Source organism: Centroberyx affinis, unplaced genomic scaffold (genome assembly GCF_046629955.1).
Source record: "Centroberyx affinis isolate AG114_WGS23_722 - 3 ecotype Tasmania unplaced genomic scaffold, CSIRO-AGI_Caff_v1 ptg002559l_1, whole genome shotgun sequence".
In the NCBI taxonomy this organism is placed as follows: Eukaryota; Metazoa; Chordata; class Actinopteri; order Beryciformes; family Berycidae; genus Centroberyx; species Centroberyx affinis.
In genome coordinates this window covers 78,378-98,093 of record NW_027280769.1, presented here as the reverse complement: position 1 = coordinate 98,093, position 19,716 = coordinate 78,378, and the positions used below count along the sequence as shown (strand labels likewise).

The 19,716-nt window shown below is 41.4% G+C and overlaps 1 protein-coding gene across 1 annotated transcript in view; it reads right to left on the bottom strand.

The window, feature by feature from the left end:
- strbp (spermatid perinuclear RNA binding protein) overlaps positions 1-19,716 on the bottom strand; it is a 101,821-nt gene that overhangs the window by 30,670 nt on the left and 51,435 nt on the right. Inside the window, exon 3 of the mRNA XM_071534490.1 lies at positions 7,840-8,021. Coding sequence (XP_071390591.1) covers positions 7,840-7,842 — 3 coding nt within the window. The 5' untranslated portion in view covers positions 7,843-8,021. The remainder of the gene's footprint in view (positions 1-7,839; positions 8,022-19,716) is intronic.

Here is a 19,716-nt window from a genome sequence, read left to right as displayed (position 1 = left end):
TGAAAGTTTCAAGGCCAAGGACAAAGTTTCAATGCTATACTTTTTTGAGAACTGCATTGATCAGACGTAGTTGTGTAGGATGGATGGGGTAAATGCGAAAACTTCAACTGTTTCCCCAAAAGGAGACATTTTTGCAAAACATCTGATGAGTGCAAAATCACAAATCCCTGGAGAGACTGATTACTCAGCACCTCAAAAGAATGTATGTAGTGTATAGTACAGTATGCTGATTAATGTGTCTTGCTTTGGCACTGCTAATAGCCCAAACCCTGTCTCACCAGGTCTGAATTACACAAAGTGCCTCACTATGTCTGTCTATCTACCTCATTTCACTGTACAAAGACTGTTATCGTCTTCTGGCAATATAGAAGTGTGGGGGTGAGGGCTAAATACTCAGAAAAGAATTCTCATGTTGCTCTATTTATACTATAATATACAATACAATATATCTACATTTAAATTCTATAGGAATGAAGCAGCATCTTGTTTTGTCTGAATTTAGAAGTTTATTGGTTTGCTTTTTATCAAACTTCTTGATCTAACATAAGGGAATCTGCACTAGCATGACTAACAATAATATACTGGATGTGTCCATTTACATTCAAGACATTTAGATGTGGATATGGCTACCAAGTTGGCCTTCCACATTACCTCCCTGTATGGAAGGCCTTGCAACATAATTACATCCAACAGCTTTTGGATCTGGAGAAAAGGCAGTGACATGGTGCCCCAAACATGACTAAGCTCTTTCTGTCAAATGCTGTGGTTCTGCTTACACACAGCTTTCAGGATAAATTAAAGCAGGCATAATAATGATTAATTGATACACATTCCACAAAAAATTGCCATCTACTACACGTGTCACGTGTCTCTTTACACTGCTGACCTGACCTAAAAAGCCCAGTTGGAGCACTGATATATTTTAACATGATCATCTTTCACTGACCCTTTCCCATCAACATTTGCATGGCATCTTTCTCCTGCAAAAACTTACCACTTACTGCACACATTTGTGGGCAAGAGAAGCTAGCTCTGATCAGTGTTTCTCACAACTATTCTATTATTTTAAAGCAAAAATTAGTTTTTTTGCATTTAAGACTATTGATTTACTTTTCACTTCAGGATTCCCAGGTGGAGGGGTGGGTTAGAGCAATCTTAACATTTCAACTTTTTTTGACAGCCTAGCATCTTCAAGAACAAACTGAAGTACCATCAGTAGTACCCATTTGCTGCTATAAGTGCTCTGTGTTGAAACAGCGTATGTCTCTCTCGCATCCTCTTCAAATCCTGATTACTGTGATCTCGAGAGGAGAGGCTGTGGCACAATGGTCCGGCATGACATTAATGAGAAACTGAGCGCACACACACACACACACACACATTCACATACACAATCTGTTAGAGACAGCTGTGATCGTCCTTGAGTCCACCCCGACCGCCACAAAACCCAGAGGTCGGAAGCACAATATGTTCTCCTCGACGAGTGTGCCTGCGTGTGTGTATGTGTGAGGGGAAATAAATCATAAATGACTCTACAGCCACAAAGGATCCCTAGCCAGATGCCTGTGACAATCCCCAGTCTCACTGACACAATATCAGACTGTGTCCAATTTCTGCACATTGACCTAAATATGAACCGATGCAGCGGAGAATATCAATGAAGCCAAGTTCAAGTGTGTTGTAGGTCCATAGTTCAAGCTGCTACGTGTAGAATACTTATATATATATATACTATAATATATACTTATATAATATATCATTCTCAAATTAATTTTGATAGCATAGTTTAATGGCTGCATAAAAATGACACCATCGCCTAGAAAACTGGCTTACTCTATGTTTCTTTCTGTTTTTGTTCTATGTGTTCCTGGATACGGGTACAAGCTGAGGGTGTTCATGATCGACACTGAACTGGCTTTCTTTCTACTGGTTAGTGATATGACATTAAGTCTATCAAAATCCGTTATCAAAGCTTTTTAATTAACTCTTTCTGGAACATTGTGGCTGAAATCTGGGTTTCTAGTCTGTGCACAAGGGCTCAGTTTACTAACGTTGTAGTTACCCGGACAGCTGTGAAGCTATCTAACCTAGTCTAGTTAATTAGCTTCATTATTCAGCTCACCGCTGTCTGAGCACAAGATCAGACATCCAAACCAACTGCGACTGTCACTGTGTGGGGACTGAAATATGAAATATATAATATCAGTAATACAGCATGAGGGATGAAAATCCTTTCAACTACCAAACAGTCAGAGACAGAGATGCACACACACTGTGAAGCTCAGCTGTCTACAAGCCACCACCATAGATGCACTGTGTGTGTGTGTGTGTGTGTTTGTGTTTGTGTTTGTGTGTGTACCTTCATGTCCCATCCTTGCTTTTAGACCACACACTCACCAATTACGCTCCATTTCACGCTCCAGTGCGGCCAACCGGCAGGCAGGCCCATGTTACATAACCACATTACACAGCATTCACAACTCACTGTGTACTACACAAACACACACACACACACATGAAAGCGCAGTACATCTCACACCAAAAACACATCAAATTTGTTTGTGAACGCACATCCTAAACATGAAAATCATCAATGACACATGCATCTAACATACATCTAAATGTCCACATACTCTTCCACAGCTGACTTCCCCCCCCCCCCCCACACACACATACACACACACACACACACATACACACACACATCACTCCCATCCTTTGCTACCGTCCATCCATTCTCCCCTTAATGCCCTGAAGTAAAACCATTTCAGTTCAAGGTATTCTGGGTAGGCACGCACCCCGCCAGCAGTGGAGAAGCAGCACAACACAATGGCTCTCCTCTCCATCTCTGTCTGTCAGTTTCAGGCTCTATCTGTCCCTCTGTGGCCATCTGCTATAAATAAGATGACCCAACACCAAGGACAAGACTCACTGGAGAGATATTGCCTGTGTGTGTGTGTGTGTGGATAGGGGTGGGGGTACTATATGCTTGTGTCTTAGAGATGTGTCCTGATACATTACATGACATAAAATATATATTCTTTGGGGCACTTAAGAGCATTGTGTTTTTGTGTGTGTGTGTTTGTGTGTTTGTGTTTGTGTGTGTGCGTGTGTGTGCGTGTGTGTGCGTGTGCGTGTACGAGCGCGCATGTGTGTGTGTGTGTGTGTGTGCTTGGGTTGTGGGCCTCAGGAGGTGTGTGTGTGCGCTTACTTTCAATAAATCATGTGTCTAAAGTGTGTGTTGAGTGCTGAGATTTTCTGATGACAGTACAGACTCTTAAGGGTTGTGGAGGGAGAATGAGAGATGAGAGAGAGAAGAGGTTCAGAGTAAGAGAAAGAGAGAGAGAGTGGAGAAGGTCAAGGGGGAGAAAGCAAACAAGGGCGAGACGGGCAGAGAGAGAGACACAGAGGCACTGGGAGACGGACAGAAGGAGATACTGACAGAGGGAAAAAAAAGACTTCTGATGTACCTTTGTTTCCACTGAAACTCACTGATGACACAGACTACAGCATCCTCATACTAAAACCACACCACAACCACAGAGAAAAATATAGAAAAATATATCACCCCCCCCATAACAACAGGGTATAACAAACTTCAGAAGTGGTGTTTGAGAAAAAAGTCACACCTCTTCTGCCCAACATAAAACTGAGCAGAGCAGAAGGGAGATTTTTTTTTTTTAAACTTCTCAAAAAAAGGCTAAGAAAGATAAGACGAAAGAAAATGGTAGCAACACTTCACAGCCACCAAAAAAAAAAAAAAAAACACAAAGCAACCCCCTTCCCTTCTCTGTAACATCTAGCAGCCTAGGGCAGATTGCATTAAAAATTCATCCTGTGATTTATCTGCACTCCGCTTGGCAGGCCCGCCACACTCCATGGTCCCGTTTTATTGTGCTCTCTCTCACAGCCTTTCAAATTACCACACACACACACACACACACACACACACACACAATAGCAGGGACAGAGATACTCTCACGCATACATCAAAATGCGTAAGCAAAAGCACACTCATGACTGTACACACACACCCACGGATCTTTTTTCCAATTACTTAGTCTTGGAGGTAAAGAATGGAGCGGCACAACAAAAGACAATGAGACCGGCTGCCCATCACTTGTTGACTGCTCCACTGCTCCTGTTAGACACAAGCCAGACCCGATACACATGGGGCTACAGGGAAAAAACCATTTAACCCAATACAAAAAAACATCTCATCATTGTCTGCAAAATTCCCAGCCTGTCTCGTTTAAGCAGAGATGACATTCATCTAGAGTCTCTGTTGCTCGTCAATGCGCCTCAGACACCAGCCTCACAAAAACTACAGTACCCAGCCTGCCTTGCACCAGGAGGAAGTGATCCGGAGGAAGTGATATTTATCTGTGTCCTTTGCTCCCAGTAATGCATCGGTGCAGTATAAAAGGTTTATGGCCCGACTGTAAAACATTACGACAAGAACTCTAAAAGCAGATGAGCTGACATTGCACTGTTTCTGGGTGTACTATTACAGTATTAACCAGGGGGGCAGGACCACATGAGCGACATGCCAGAACAGAACAGAACAGAACAGAACAAAGCAGAACAGAACAAAGCAGAACAGAATAGAATAGAATAGAACAGAACAGAACAGAATAGAATAGAATAGAATAGAATAGAATAGAATAGAATAGAACAGAACAGAATAGAACAGAATAGAAGTGAACAAAACAGAACAGAACAGAATAGAACAGAACAGAATAGAACAGAATAGAAGTGAACAAAACAGAACAGAACAGAATAGAAGTGAACGAAACAGAACAGTACAGAACAGAACAGAACAGAACAGAATAGAATAGAACAGAATAGAAGTGAACGAAACAGAACAGTACAGAACAGAACAGAACAGAATAGAACAGAATAGAACAGAACAGAACAGAAGTGAACAGAACAGAACAGAATAGAACAGAATAGAACAGAACAGAAGTGAACAGAACAGAACAAAGCAGAACAGAACAGAACAAAGCAGAACAGAACAGAATAGAACAGAATAGAAGTGAACAAAACAGAACAGTACAGAACAGAACAGAACAAAGCAGAACAGAATAGAATAGAACAGAACAGAATAGAACAGAATAGAAGTGAACAAAACAGAACAGAATAGAATAGAACAGAACAGTACAGAACAGAAGTGAACAGAACAGAACAAAGCAGAACAGAATAGAATAGAACAGAACAGAACAGAACAAAGCAGAACAGAACAAAGCAGAACAGAATAGAATAGAACAGAACAGAACAAAGCAGAACAGAACAGTACAAAACAGAACAGAAGTGAACAGAAAAGAACAGAACAAAGCAGAACAGAACAGAACAGAAAAGAATAGAATAGAATAAAATAGAACAGAAGAGAAGAGAAGAGAATAGAATAGAACAGAACAGAAGAGAAGAGAAAAGAAGAGAACAGAGAACATAACAGAAGAGAATAGAACAGAACAGAACATTGAGAATAGAACAGAAGATAACAGAGCAGAAGAGAACAGAATAGAACACAATAGAATAGGACAGAACATAAGTGAACACAACAGAAGAGAACAAACCCGAATAGAACAGAACAGAGCAGAACAAAACAGAACGGAATAGAATAGAATAAAATAGAACAGAAGAGAACAGAAGAGAAGAGAGCAGAATAGAAGAGAATAGAACAGAACAGAACAGAATAGAACAGAATAGAACAGAACAGAATATAACAGAAGAGACCAGAACACAATAGAACAGAATGCAATAGAATTCAATAGAAAAAAACATAACAGAATAGAACAGAACAAATGATGGAATATATAACAGAATAGTAAAAGCTCTAACTGAATGTGCTTTCCTGCTTTACCAAAAGCTTTGAAAACTCTCTCAAAGTTTTCAAGGCACTTCAGTTATGTTGTGTGTTCACAGTACAGCAGAGAGACTGTAAGGATGGGAGAGAGAGAGAGTGGTTAACATTCACCACAGTATGAGAAGAATCAAAAGCAGAATCGAACCAACAAAGTTAATATTTTCCGCTTGAAAAGTCTCCCTCAGACACTGAACGGCGATGACATCTACAAGCTATACAACAAGCTAGTCGGATACAAAACAACTGTACAAGAGCGTGTATGTGTGTGTGTAGACGACAGAGACGAACAGTGTGTGTGTGTGTGTGTGTGTGTGTGTGTGTGTGTGTGTGTGTGTGTGTACATGGAGAGAGCACAAAGGAAAGTCAATAAGGAAAGCTGTTTTGGTGTATTGTGTGGTTCATGTGGTGGACCAGTGTATGCCAAGGTCACCCATGCTCTTTCCTGCATCACCCCGGCTCAAGTCTAATCACAGTGCTGTGTTTGCGAGCTGCAGACACACACACACACACACACACACACAGAGGCATGCGTCCGTGAACACACACCAGCCTCATTACCCTGGGTTATTTATGAGCCCAGCCATGCACCCTGTTCCACAATGTCCAACCTCAGCACCCTGAGCAACATCTCTCTCTCTCTTTCTCTCTCTCTCTCTCTCTCTCTCAATCTCTCTCTCAATCTCTCTCTCAATCACTCAATCTTCTGTCTCTCTCTCTCTCTCTCCCCCCCTCTTTCCCTCTCCTCTTCTCCTCCTTTCATTCTTCCATCCTCTCCTGCGTACTCCTCTTCCAGTCCCATCCTTTTTGTACTCCTCTTCCTCCCTCCTCCTCCTCCTCCTGTTCTAGTTTTTAATAATTCATCTTCTGCTCTTCTCCCCCCTGAGGCAAAGCTCCCACTGTCACAGGCCAAGACCATTAATCAATCCCTCGTCTCTCTCTGTTCTTAACCTCTGTTTCTCTCCTCCATCCCTCTCTACTTCCTCCCCTCTTTTTTTTTGCTTTCCCCTTTCTCCCGGCATCCTTTTTTCATCTCTCCTCCTTTTTTCATCTCTCCATCCTCTTTTCTTGCGTCTCTCTTCCTCTCTTCTGCCCCCACTTTCCACTCTTTCTTTTCCCATCCTCTCCTCCACTCCACAATTCCTCTTTTTACCCTGTCTTTTTCCCCCCATAACACCTCTCTCCTACTATTATGTAATGAACAAAGCCCATTTCGACACTTTGAAGTGTTTTCTCTGTATTCATTCAGCAGCAGTGACTTCATGGTGGGAAACTGTAAATGAAAATTCATCATCTGTCCTTGTTATTTACTGAAAACAAACAAATACAAGTCTAGTCGTATAATAATACCATACAAAATGACTATAATTATGGGAAATGATCCTAGAAATAGGACAGAGAACAAGCCCACAGTCCCAGAATCAAAATTGCTACAAATACAAAACGTAATGTTGAGTAATGTTGCTACATACATTAATGAACAGCCAGAAGTTATTCTCCAATTATGTGTGCTTCTTTTTATTGCTTCTTTTCTCTCATCCTGTCTAATTATCAGCTCTTTTCTTCTCTTCACCATTTCACTCCATGTCTGTTCTCTTCTGTTTCCTTTCAATGTCCTTCTCCGGTCTTCTTAATCTCCTCTGTCTCTTTCATTCTTCTGTCTCCCCCATCTCTTTCTATAGGCTATAGAGACTTCTCATCACCTCTACTCCCCAAAACACAATCTGCGCTCCTGTCTGCACTTGGCTCTTATCAGCTATCTCTCTCTCTCTCTCTCGCACGCATGCACGCACACACACACACACACACACACACACACCCGGTTGTCATGTTTAGAGAGAGTTATCAGATTGAACTCTCACACCCTCTAGTCTGGAGAGTGTTTCCTTACCTTACTGAGTATAATCCACTGGCACCCACATGCACTAACACTCACACACACACACAGCAACGGCCACAAACACAGTGTGTATTACCATGCCTGCAGGAGGAGTGGTCGCGCCTTGTCCGTTTCCTTGTGACGCCCGCTTCTGGAGTTGCCGGGCACGTGGTGGAGTTTGGTCGCAAGGTTACCGGTCAGGAAGTGGCTGTCAATCTGTTTCCGCTCCTCATGTGCTCCTCTGTCACTCAGCCCACCACTCTGCAACAGCTTATCCCTCTAAACACAGAGAGAGAGAGAGGGAGAAACAACTATAGGTTGTTGTGCCAGGGTAAAATTTGCCACACTACTTCCTCTCCACCACATAAAACTCAAAAAAATTAAGAAAAAAACAAAGTAACAAGTGACACACAAACACAACAAAGAGAAAGAGCAAAATAGATAGGAAGAAAGGCAGCAGCAGGATCAGCATCGGCCCAACCGGCGCCACCCCCCATCCTGCTCAAGTTGCAACCCTCCGCCCCAGCCCAACCCATCCCCACCCATACATCCCTCCCAAACCTCACTTTGCCTCTCCACACACACACACACACACACACACACACACACACACACACACACACACACACGCACACACACGCACACACACTAAAGGTTTTCTCAGAGGGGGTGCAGTCCCCTGTCCGTGAGTAAAAGATCTGAGAGAATGGCTGATCAACCCGTGTCAACACACACACACACACACACACACACGCACAGACAGGCCTTCATTCATATTATATGACCTGGCAGGGGTTTGAGGGAGAGAGCTGTGGTACAAACATGTGCCTGTTTTCATACACTGGGATAAACACACTTAAGCCTAACACACACACTCACGGACACGCACACACACAAAGAGCAGTTGACAGACTCCAAGCAAACTGCTCTTTCTTCCTCTAAGACGAGGAGAGCGCCGGGGGTGGGGGTGGGGGTGGGGAGTCATAAGTGAGAGTGTCAGCAGACTCTCACTTCTAGAATATTCAGTTGCTGATTTGTTTCTATTTAACGGATGTGGTCGTTGCCACGTAAATTGTTGTATCAAAAATCTAGTAGGAATTTGCATTAAGGGGAATGTTGCTACTGTTACTACAGTTTCAACCACTTTGTAGAGGAAGCAAGTAAAATTTGGACTTTGGATTGCTGCTTCAAATATCGTATTTTGCAGCACTTCTGATTTACTCCATAATGTACGGTAGAGAGAAACAGAAAAGACTGGAGAGAGAAGTACTGACAACACTAAGTCGAGAGCCTTATAATTACAATGTTATAATAACAATGTGCATAGTGTACACACGTCCACTGTGCCACAGAGAGCCCCTTCCAACCCAGCGTGTGACAGTAATGGCTCTAACCTCATCCATCTTAGCTTTTACTCCTCTCTAGTGAACAAACAAAAACCAGGAAGTGACTATAAAGTTACACTGAACAAGGAAGTAGAGGCTCTATAGAAACTGTAAGCCAGTCCCTTTGAAAAGCCTGAACTCAACAACAGGCCTGTATTAGAAATCAGGGCAGCTGAAATATTGCTTGTAATATTGTTTGTAACATTGCTCATCAGGTTGACAGCTCCCGTTTAAGTCCATGACACGCAGTAGCAGGCAAACAAAAAGCAGAGGTAATGCAAATGTAAATGCAATATAGGCACTGACAACCAATGTGTTATGTATAGAACAAAATTGTAATAAATAATTCAATGGCACAGTTCCCCTTTGTTTCACATTGGCCTTTATGATTTCCCATTCCATTTATGCCGAGTACATGCATTGTTTTGTGTTGATTTATATGTAACTCTTTGAAAAACTGAATTATGTGCAACTGCAACTACCTTAAACTTCCACTAAGTACTACCAAGCATGCATACACACACAATTACTTGTGACTGCGTCTAACTTAAGGTCTACTAACGGGCTCCGTACAGTAAACTAAACACCTATTGTGGGTATGAAAACAGTTTTATCAGTGCGGAGCAAGCTGAGGTGAACAGATACACAATGGTCCTATTCACAACATGGAATGTCAACAGTATCACCACTGACAGTACACAGACACATCTGGCCACACTCAAACCAAAGCAGTGACATTTATAGAGCTGTGTACGTCTGTGTGTGTGTGTGTATGTGTGTGTGTGCTTATGAAAAACTGAGTATGATTTGATTTTCAAAAGATCTGCCAGATGCAAGGGTTGTACATTCCAATAGGTGAGGAAATCAGCGGCGACTTCACTATTCGATTCGATTTTGATCTGCCAGACCCATAATCTCTGAGAAATTAGATAAAACAGGCACTGTGCGGACACAAGTAACAGAGATTCACAAGCAGAAACCACAGGCATCTATCTATCTATAGTCCATTATAGACACCAGACTATCTCTATGTTTCTCTCCATCTCTTCTCTCCCTCATTCAATCTAATGAACTTTTGCACATTCAAAACACTTCATCAGAAACCTAGCATGTGAAACTTTGCCAATTTTCTCTTTTTTGGTGTACCTGACACATAACATTGTCTCTCACTTGTAGAAAATGTTGCATTACCCTGAGACCAGATACACGGGCATCAACAGTTCTCCCCGAATGCTGCTGGGGGACAGATAAGATGAACACACACACAGGTGATTGTTGGTCTCTCCTGGAGTAGAGGGTTGCTGGGGGATTAAACAGTGGTGGTGCTACAGACTCACAGTAACAGCTCAGTGGGACAGAAAGAGAGGGACAGAGAGAGCGAGAAAGAGAGAGAGAGAAGTAGTAAATAAGCAAGAGAGAGGGGGTAGTGAGTAGTAAGAGAGATACATGGAGAGGAGAAGAGAAATGAAAGAGCTAGATTGAGAAAGGGTAGAGAGGGGAGGAAGCAATAGAAAGGGAGAAAATGAAAAAGAGAGGGAGAGAATACAAAGTGGTGCAAGGGGAGAGAGGGGAAAGGGATAAACAACCAAGCCAGATAGTGAGCTGGCCCTTCGGGGGAACAGACACTACCAGAAGCGACCCCTCACTTTCTCTCTAGCTCTCCCTCGCTAAGCCTGGGGCCACTAGCCTGCCACGCTAACAATTACCTCCTCAACACACCTGGCAGGGACAGTGTGGCTGTGTCAGTGCGTGTGTGTTTTGCCAGTTACCTTACAGCCAACACTCCTCTCCTTGCTGGAGGGGGGATAAGCTCTCCTCCAATACGACTTGGCCACTTAGACAAGTACGCACAAGGGTGAGAGTGCGTGCACAGACAGAAATACAGACACACACACACACGCCAGCCAAGGACCATAACAACGTGCCAGCCCCCATTCGTTTCTCATTATCAGAGCAATTCGATGATAAACAACAACACCCACTCGCTCCCTTTGTTTTCTCTCTCTCTGACATGGCGCTCTTTAACACCTTTTCCTTAATTAAAATCAAGTATATCAGAATGAAAAATACACCAATATATTATGGTTTTAAAATATAATGAAGCAAGATAGACGAGACGATGGTACCGCAGAGTTTGTCGTTTCAAAAGAAGGCCTGGATCCTCCGAACAATAACACATACAGTATGTTCGCGACTCCCGCCTCTGTCTCCCGCTGGGAATGAGGGTAACTAAGGAGACCATGTTTCCACGCGTATGGCTGTGTGTTGTGTGTATCTGTGTGTTTGTTCAAAAATCCTCCAGTGACCATCTCCACCTTGGGCTCACAGTGACCAATTATTACAATTTTCCCACTTCTCCCACTCTCTCTCTCTGTATCCACCCTCCACCTCTTTTTTCACCTCCCACTACTCTTTCCATCTGTGTATCCATTCCCATTTTTTCTTGTTCTCTCTTATTCATGCCATCCTGGTGGGTCATTAATGTGTGATTGTGTGTTTTTCTCCAGAGGAGGAGAGGAAAGAAGGGGAGAACTGGCAGAGGCCCTGGCTCATTAACACAGGAGGTGGCTCCTGCACATGGGCACGCATGTGCACACACACATGCACGGATGTGCACGTGGCACACACACACACAGAGGAATGCGCACAGACACCCATCACCTCTATCTGGTTCCATAATTATTCGATATATTTCTCCTAGCAGTTTATGCAAAGGGGAATACACACACACACACACCTGCGCTATGTCCTCCCTCAGCCAAGAGGTGGCTGATTACATCCAGTTTTCCCTACAGAAATGAAAGGAATCAGGAAGAGGATAAGAAACAAGGGATAGGAACTGATAGAAAGATGGAGGAGAGATAACAGAGCTAAAGAGAACTTGCTGAGATTGCTCTGAGCAGCAATTTACACCTTTCTCTTCTGATAACCATCATATCAGCTGAGCAGTGGAAGAGACAAAGTGAAGAGAGAATAGAGAGCCACAAAAGCCAGAGAGCAGGTGCTAATTGGGGTTGTGAGAGAGTACTTTCAAAATGTAATCTCTTTTAGAGAACCGATTATCTGCTCAATATTGTAATCATTAACTTTATACACTGAAATACTCAAAACATAGCAATGGAATCAGATTGCTTTCAGCTACTTTTGGATTATTTTGCTTCCAATATTTGCATAAATATCATTTCAAGATGTGAAATGTTTTCAGTGTTTATAGCACGGCTGGAAGCCAACTTTTTCCTCCGCCAGCCACAGTGACTGGTGGATTCCAAAATTCACAAGGCATTGTCACCATTTCCCCAGCCAAATATGAGAAAGGGATCGCTGATTGATGGCTGATTACCTGCCAAAGTGGCTGGAGGAGAAAACAAACTTTACAGTCACATCTGAAACTTACCAGCACTTGGCTGGTGGCTGGTGTTGATTTCCCACTGTGGATTATAATCTCAAAATGAGTGCCTTTTTCCTTTTTAAGAAGTTTTAGAGAGCTCCAAAAAGTAATGCTCTATTTCTCAAAACTATCTGTAGTCTGATTAGCCAAGAAACTTCTCCTACAGCGCCCCGTCCCTCTGGAACAAGCTCCCTGCTGTTGTTGTGGAAGCAGACACCGTCTCAGTCAGATAGAAAGTCCAGACACAGCACCCATTTACTTAATACAGGTTTACATCAATCTACCTTTTCTCCCACTTTACCAGTCATTCCTTTTCCTCCAATTCCTTTGCTGCAGTCTGCCATTTACTCTCTGCTTCGGTGGACTGTCCTGGTATTGCCCCAGGGCTCGGATATCCACTTAGGTATGCTGTATGTGTGCATGCACATTCACACACAAGCAATATTATATCATATTTGTGAGGGGTTCATTCACTCCAGGTATTACGTCCTTTGTTAGTCCGTACAACACTGTGACAAACCTGTTTGTTTGCACTTTAGAAATTAATTTGACTTGACTGATTTGACTTGACACTGTAATCATGTGGTAGGAAATCCAAACCTCTACTATTATCCTTTGTACTTGTTCCTTTTTGTTAGCATTTCAGAGTTTTTACATGTATTCATATTTTGTGCCAGACAACAAGATGCAAAAGTGTGGTTAGATGAAGTGAGGCAAGGTAAACGCCAGAGATCATGTGTTGAAGATCTCATGTGCAGAAAAAACAGCAGGTGTTGAGGCACCATCCATGACGCAGCGGCTGAGCTGAATCCCATGCACTTGCAGCACTGTGAGTTAATTCCAGTTCTTGACCTGCTGCCGCATGTCATGCAGCCTCTCTTTCTCTAACCAACCTTTCCTCCTGCTGCACTGTTCTCTCTACTGTATGCACTCCGATGAAGTAGAAATAATCTTTAGAAAGAAAAAAAAAAAAACAGCAGGTGTAAATCTAGCGGTAATAGGTGTGTTGCTTTACCCTGGCAGCTTAGGTGTTGTTTCTGGCAGAGAACTGCGTGTGTGCTATTCTGAAGTTTTTCTCGAGCATGAATGTTGATTTTTCTCTCACCTCGCTCTATTCCTGGGTAAGGTATTTTTGGTGTGATGTGTGCTTTGCGTGCTGATGCTATTTCTGACCCATCAAGTTTAAACATTCATTAGATACACCTGAAAGGCTGTTTCTGTGTCTGTGTACAAGTGTTATGTATGTTATATTAATACAGACTTGTGTATGGCTTCTGCGTTATTTGTGTCATAATGTTTACACCTGGGAAAACATCTGCAAAAATATGTAGTGATGAGTTGGACACACACACACACACACACACACACACACACACACACACACACACACACACACACACACACACACACACACACACACACACGCTCTCACACACACATAATGAAACTCTTAGGACCAGGTGGTCTTGAGTCTCAAAACAAGACAATACAATAAACAGAATGGATGCACGAACACACACACACACACACACACACACACACACACACACACACACACAGACACCTCTCTAACCAGCGCTGTGGTTGAGAAGCATGCATTATGTAAACAGGTGGTAGCTGACTGAACTGTCTGTTTGCTCTGCTCTTTCTCTACTGGAGATCAACTGAAGTGAGAGATGGAGAGAGAGAGAGAGAGAGAGAGAGAGAGAGGGAGAGAGAGACAAGGAAAGAGAGAGAGAAGAGAAGAGAGAGTGAGACAGAGGGAAAGAGACAAAGACAGAGAGATAGTGACAGACAGAGAGAGTGAGAGAAAGAGAGACAGCGAGAGCGAGTGAGGGAGACAGAGACAAGCTGTCAGACTCAAAGACAGAGACAGACAGAGGGATTTTGTTTTTGTCTGTATAAGGGATAGTGGAAAGATGCTCTGACAAGTTGAGAGGAGGTGCTAAAGTGTAGGGCAGTCCCTATTCATCTTGACGACGCAAAACTAAACATAACAGGACAGAAAGGACGTTCCTGCATGCCTGAATAACAATGAAGAAAATGAAAATTCCCTTCGACTGTCTCTCTTTTCTTTTCTTTTCATGTCCTTCCCAAACTTCCCTCTTGCCTATTCGTGCCTCATCCCCCCTCCAAACTAACAACCGCTCATTTCCTCATCTCTTTCTCCATTTCCTTACTTCTCTCTCCCTCGCCCCCTTTGTTCTTTCCTCTGCTGCTGAAAGAATAGCAGTTACTCACAGTACTCACGCTTGCGCTCAGTATTTACAGTAGACATTATTAGACTGCAAACATGGCTGACAAAAATGGTTGCAGGCATAATTAGGGTGTAATCTGGGATGGATAAAACAGGTTTGATCTCCTTCCTTCCTGGTTTCCATCATTACAAAGCCAAACAGCAGTATCTGTGAAAAAACTGTCCCGTCAAAAGTATTAATGCAACAAAACTGTATTGCATATCATTTAGTTGCATTTACGGTTAAAATTTCTGCCCATATGAAATGCAAATTAGTGACATGACCTTTGACCTTTAAAACACACAAAAGTAGTTACTACTATTTACACTTGTAGGGCAGCAAAGACTTCCCACCAGCTGTACATTTTTCCAAGTCAATTTACGAAACATTCCTCCACAACCATTATTACAAACATTATAAATAAACAGTAAACAAAAACTGTATGCATTATCAACAAATTACAATTAGAAAATTGAGTAATACAAGCGTTAATCTGATCAAATCGCTTACCACAGAGTCCAGGTTTAATCCTTCCTCAAGTCATGAGGGCATTTCTTTCCCGGAAATTAACACTGATTTCCTTCCTGGAAATGAACACTGATTTCCTTCCCAGCACTGAACATTGACTTCCATCCCAGATAAGAGCCTAAATCCTTCCAGATATGAACATATGTTTCCATCCAAATATGAACACTGATTCCTTCCCAGATTTAAAGAGATATTTCCTTTCCAGATAAGAACACCGGCTTCCTTCCCAGATAAGAACATATTTGTCCTTCCTGGATAAAGGCCTGTTTCCATCCCAGTACAGAACAGTGATTTCCATCCCAGTACAGAACATATATTTCCTTCCCAGATAAGAACATTTTTCCTTTCCAGATAAGAACATATATGTAATTTCCTGATAAGAACTTATTGTTCCTTTCCAGATAACATATCATTCCTTCCCAGATAAGAACATATATTTCCTTCCCAGATAACATATATTTCCTTCCCAGATAAGAACATATTGTTCCTTCCCAGATAAGAACATATCATTCCTTCCCAGATAAGAACATATATTTCCTTCCCAGATAACATATATTTCCTTCCCAGATAAGAACATATATTTCCTTCCCAAAAAAAGAAAACTGATTTCCATCCCAGATAAGAACATATATTTCCTTCCCAGAAATGAACATTGATTTCCTTCACAGAATAGGACATATATTTCCTTTCCAGATATAAAGACCTGTTTCCTTTCCAGAAATGAACATTGATTTCCATTCCAGATTAGAACATTTACTTCCTTCCCAGATATTAACATTCATGTCCATCCCTGATACGAATATTGTTTTCCTTCCAGATGAAAACATTTCCTTCCCGGATAAGATGCATCTCCATCACACATATGAAGTTTTTTTTTTCCATCGCCGATGTGAGGATGCGTTTCCATCCCAAATATCAAAGTCTTAATTTCATGCCATATATGAAAACTAATTGAACATTGTTACAGTATTTGAAGACGTCTGCTACACAGCATATCCAATCATTATTCAATATACCCAAAATACACAAGATACAGTATTTTAAAGTGATATCATTTCATCACCCAAGAACTTCAGTTACCGAATATTCATACTACGTTTTAATTTTATCAGGTGTCATTTTTTCAAAAATTGGATATATGATTTGGGAACAAAACTTGTCCTTTCCATCCAAGATATGTAAAAGTGTAAATGAAAGTCCTGAATGACAAAACTATGAAGAGTTCTGTTCCCAAATGAGCTATCCAGCATTTGAAAAAAGTGACAACTACTCTTCCAAAATGGAAAAAATGTAATAACATACACATTTAAATACAATACACATTTAAAAAAATGTTTTTTGTCATCCTAGGATTTATGCAATAAAGTACCATATGTGTTTTAATTTTGTGCCATCAATCATTTTGTACTTATGGGTGTCACTTTTTCTAAAAATGTTGGAAGGAAACTTTTCATTTCCATTCCAGATATGAATATATGAAGTTATGTTCATATATTCAGAACAAACAGAACAAATTATGTTACTTACGAAAATATAGTAGGTAACTTCCTAGGTAAGTATGTAAGCCCTTGGTTGACTGAGTAATGCTGAGTAATGCTGCATGCTATATTTAAGAGATATTAAATGATGAACATAGATATGGAAGACAATTTCATCCCAGATAACATTTATGTGTGAAATTGTATTTAAAAATGCTGTATATCTATTTTGACAAGAAATGTGTGGCTATTACTTTGTCACTCAAGGTTTTAAGTACAATAATGTGTTTGTATTAGGGAGTGTATTTTTTTTTTAAGTGGTGTATATCTTATTTCAGAAGTAAACTTTTCCCTTCCATTCAAATAATAACATATAAAGAGTTTTGTTCCAAAATGAAATATCCACTGCTTGAATGATAGCACACTCTTGATTGATAGCACAAAACCACAATATAGTATCATGGAATTTAAGTCAACTTAAATATCCTCTATATTTAAGAGATACTGAATGATGAACTCTAGATTATTTTTTACCAAATGGACAAATGGCATTTTAGAAATGAACTCATTTATCCCAGATATGAAACCTGTTTTTCCATTCCAGATACATTTCCATCCCTATGTTGTTCTTTCTCCCTCTCTTTTCTCTCTCCCTCTCTCTGTCTAAACTCTATCCCACTTCACTATTTGAAATGTACCAAACTAAACTATTAGGGTCTGAAAATGGGCAGATATTACGGGAGCAGGATCAGGAGCTTACTCTACTATAACTATTTGCAGAGAAAAAAGTAAGAGACTAACAAGGGGGGAATGAAAAAGTGTGTGTATGTGTGTGATTGTGTGTGTGTGGGGGGGGGATAGAGGAATAGAGAGAAAGAGAGAGGGAGAGAAGAAGAAAGACAGAGAAAGAGAGTCCAGGTGTGTGTCACTACATCATGGTGTGCGAGTTAGTGTGTGTGTGCATATCAGTGAGTATGCATGTGCGTCTCAGCGTATTTGTATAAATGAGCGTGTGTTTGTGCAATTGTATGATAGTGTACTTGTGCACAAGAGAAGAACGGCCAACAAAAACAGCCTCTGCTTTACTCATTCGTTCTAACCAGCCGACCGAACACAGCAGCTTTCTTTCAGAGCCTAGTTAAAACAGGAAATACATTTTATCTGTTTCCTGTTCCTTCGTCAGCAGAAAACCAGCGTCAACATTTCTCAGCGCTGTACTGAAAAGTGTTGTACAACTGTGAAGCCATGCGAACACACCACAAAGTCAATGCTACAGCAGCCAGAAGTCAATATTATGTATTGTTAGGTTAACGTATGCTAATATAACTTAATACACACTGTATGTCAACAGGATAGATACTGGAATGGGGTAAATAAATATTTATTGACTGATTAGGATGCACAATAAAATAAGTGCAACAGTGGTGAATTAGTCAAGTCAAATTGATTCATTACAAAGCACTTTTAACAAAACAGGTTGGTTAATTGCTTTACAGAGGAACAAAGGACGTATATACAGATACATTATAAGAAAATTAGCACATCACAAATTTTAAGATATGAGGCCAGAGCTGGTGCGTGTGTATGTGTGTATGTGTGGTGCACACATTGGAGTAGCAAAGATGACAGCACCAGATCAACACCCAGGCAGTCCACAGGAACAGAAAGTAACAGACAGACTAGCAAGAGGAGCTCAATGTAGAGGAAGGAAAAGGAATAGCTGCTTTGCAAACTGTCCTAAATACAGATCTTGAGTCTGGACTTAAACACTGAGACAATGCCGAAGTGCGTTTTGCATGTAATCTTGATTTTATTTCTACCAACAGTTAAGTTTCCATCTGTACAAATACATTGTCACCCACAGGATACAACCACCGTCGTAACGACACGAGAGTAATCAATGGTCTTGCACTTTGCATAAGGCCTCTCGCTATGGTATAGAGACATGATCAGGAGGCAGGGGCATATAGATATCATCTGCATTATGTCTCATTAATGCAGGACAATGCAGCAGGCTCCGCACATGCTGAAAGGATTTGAGAACAAAGGACACTGGGGAAATGGAGCAGGATGTCTATGTGTGTGGCGGTTTATATGTGTGTGTGTAGGGGGGTTGGGGGGGGGGGGGTATGCTGTGTCTATATTCATTTCCTCTCCCTCCCTCTTTAGCCCCTTCCTCACCCTCTCAAAACTAAAAGAGGTGTGTAGAGACACTGTATGGAACTTGCACTGACCCTTTTTCTGTCTCTTCCCACTTACCCACTTTTGCTCTCTCTCTCCATCCATCTCCCTCCCCGTTTCACCCGTTTCCGTTCTGCCCGATTCATTTTTTCTATTTTGTCTTCTCTTCTCTGTCTCTCTCATTAAGGACAACAGGGGTGGAGTTCTTTGATATGTGCCATGTTGCAGTCATAAACTACACTGCTAATGTTGTTGTGTTAGCACTTGGCATGAACAGTAATTAACACATGCGACAACAAGGCAGGACAATTGCCAGTTGCAACGTGAAAGCATATCCAGAGAACGGCACATGACAAAACTGTTAGGGCAAGGGGCAATGTGTCATTTTATCCTTTCCTTCTTTTCACCATCAGGACATGTGTTAATTGGAGGGGTATTTACAGTAGAGACACTGCAATTCATTTAAAACAGTGGTTCTTGATTCTGGTCCTCAGGACACAGAGCCCAGCTGGTTTTTCATCCTAGCCATCTAATCAGGGACTGATTTATATTTGAATGTAATTAACTACCTGGTAGGATAAAGAACCAGCAGTACTTTGGACCCTGAGGACCAGGATTGAGAACGGCTGATTTAAAACGATGCTTAAACATATGATTTCCTTTTGATTAGGATACTAATGAAATCTCAAGACTGTAGTTATACTATCATGTATTATCACATTTTAAAATTCTGCTGTCATCACATCAGAAAAACGAGCTTCAATTTTGAAGCTTTCA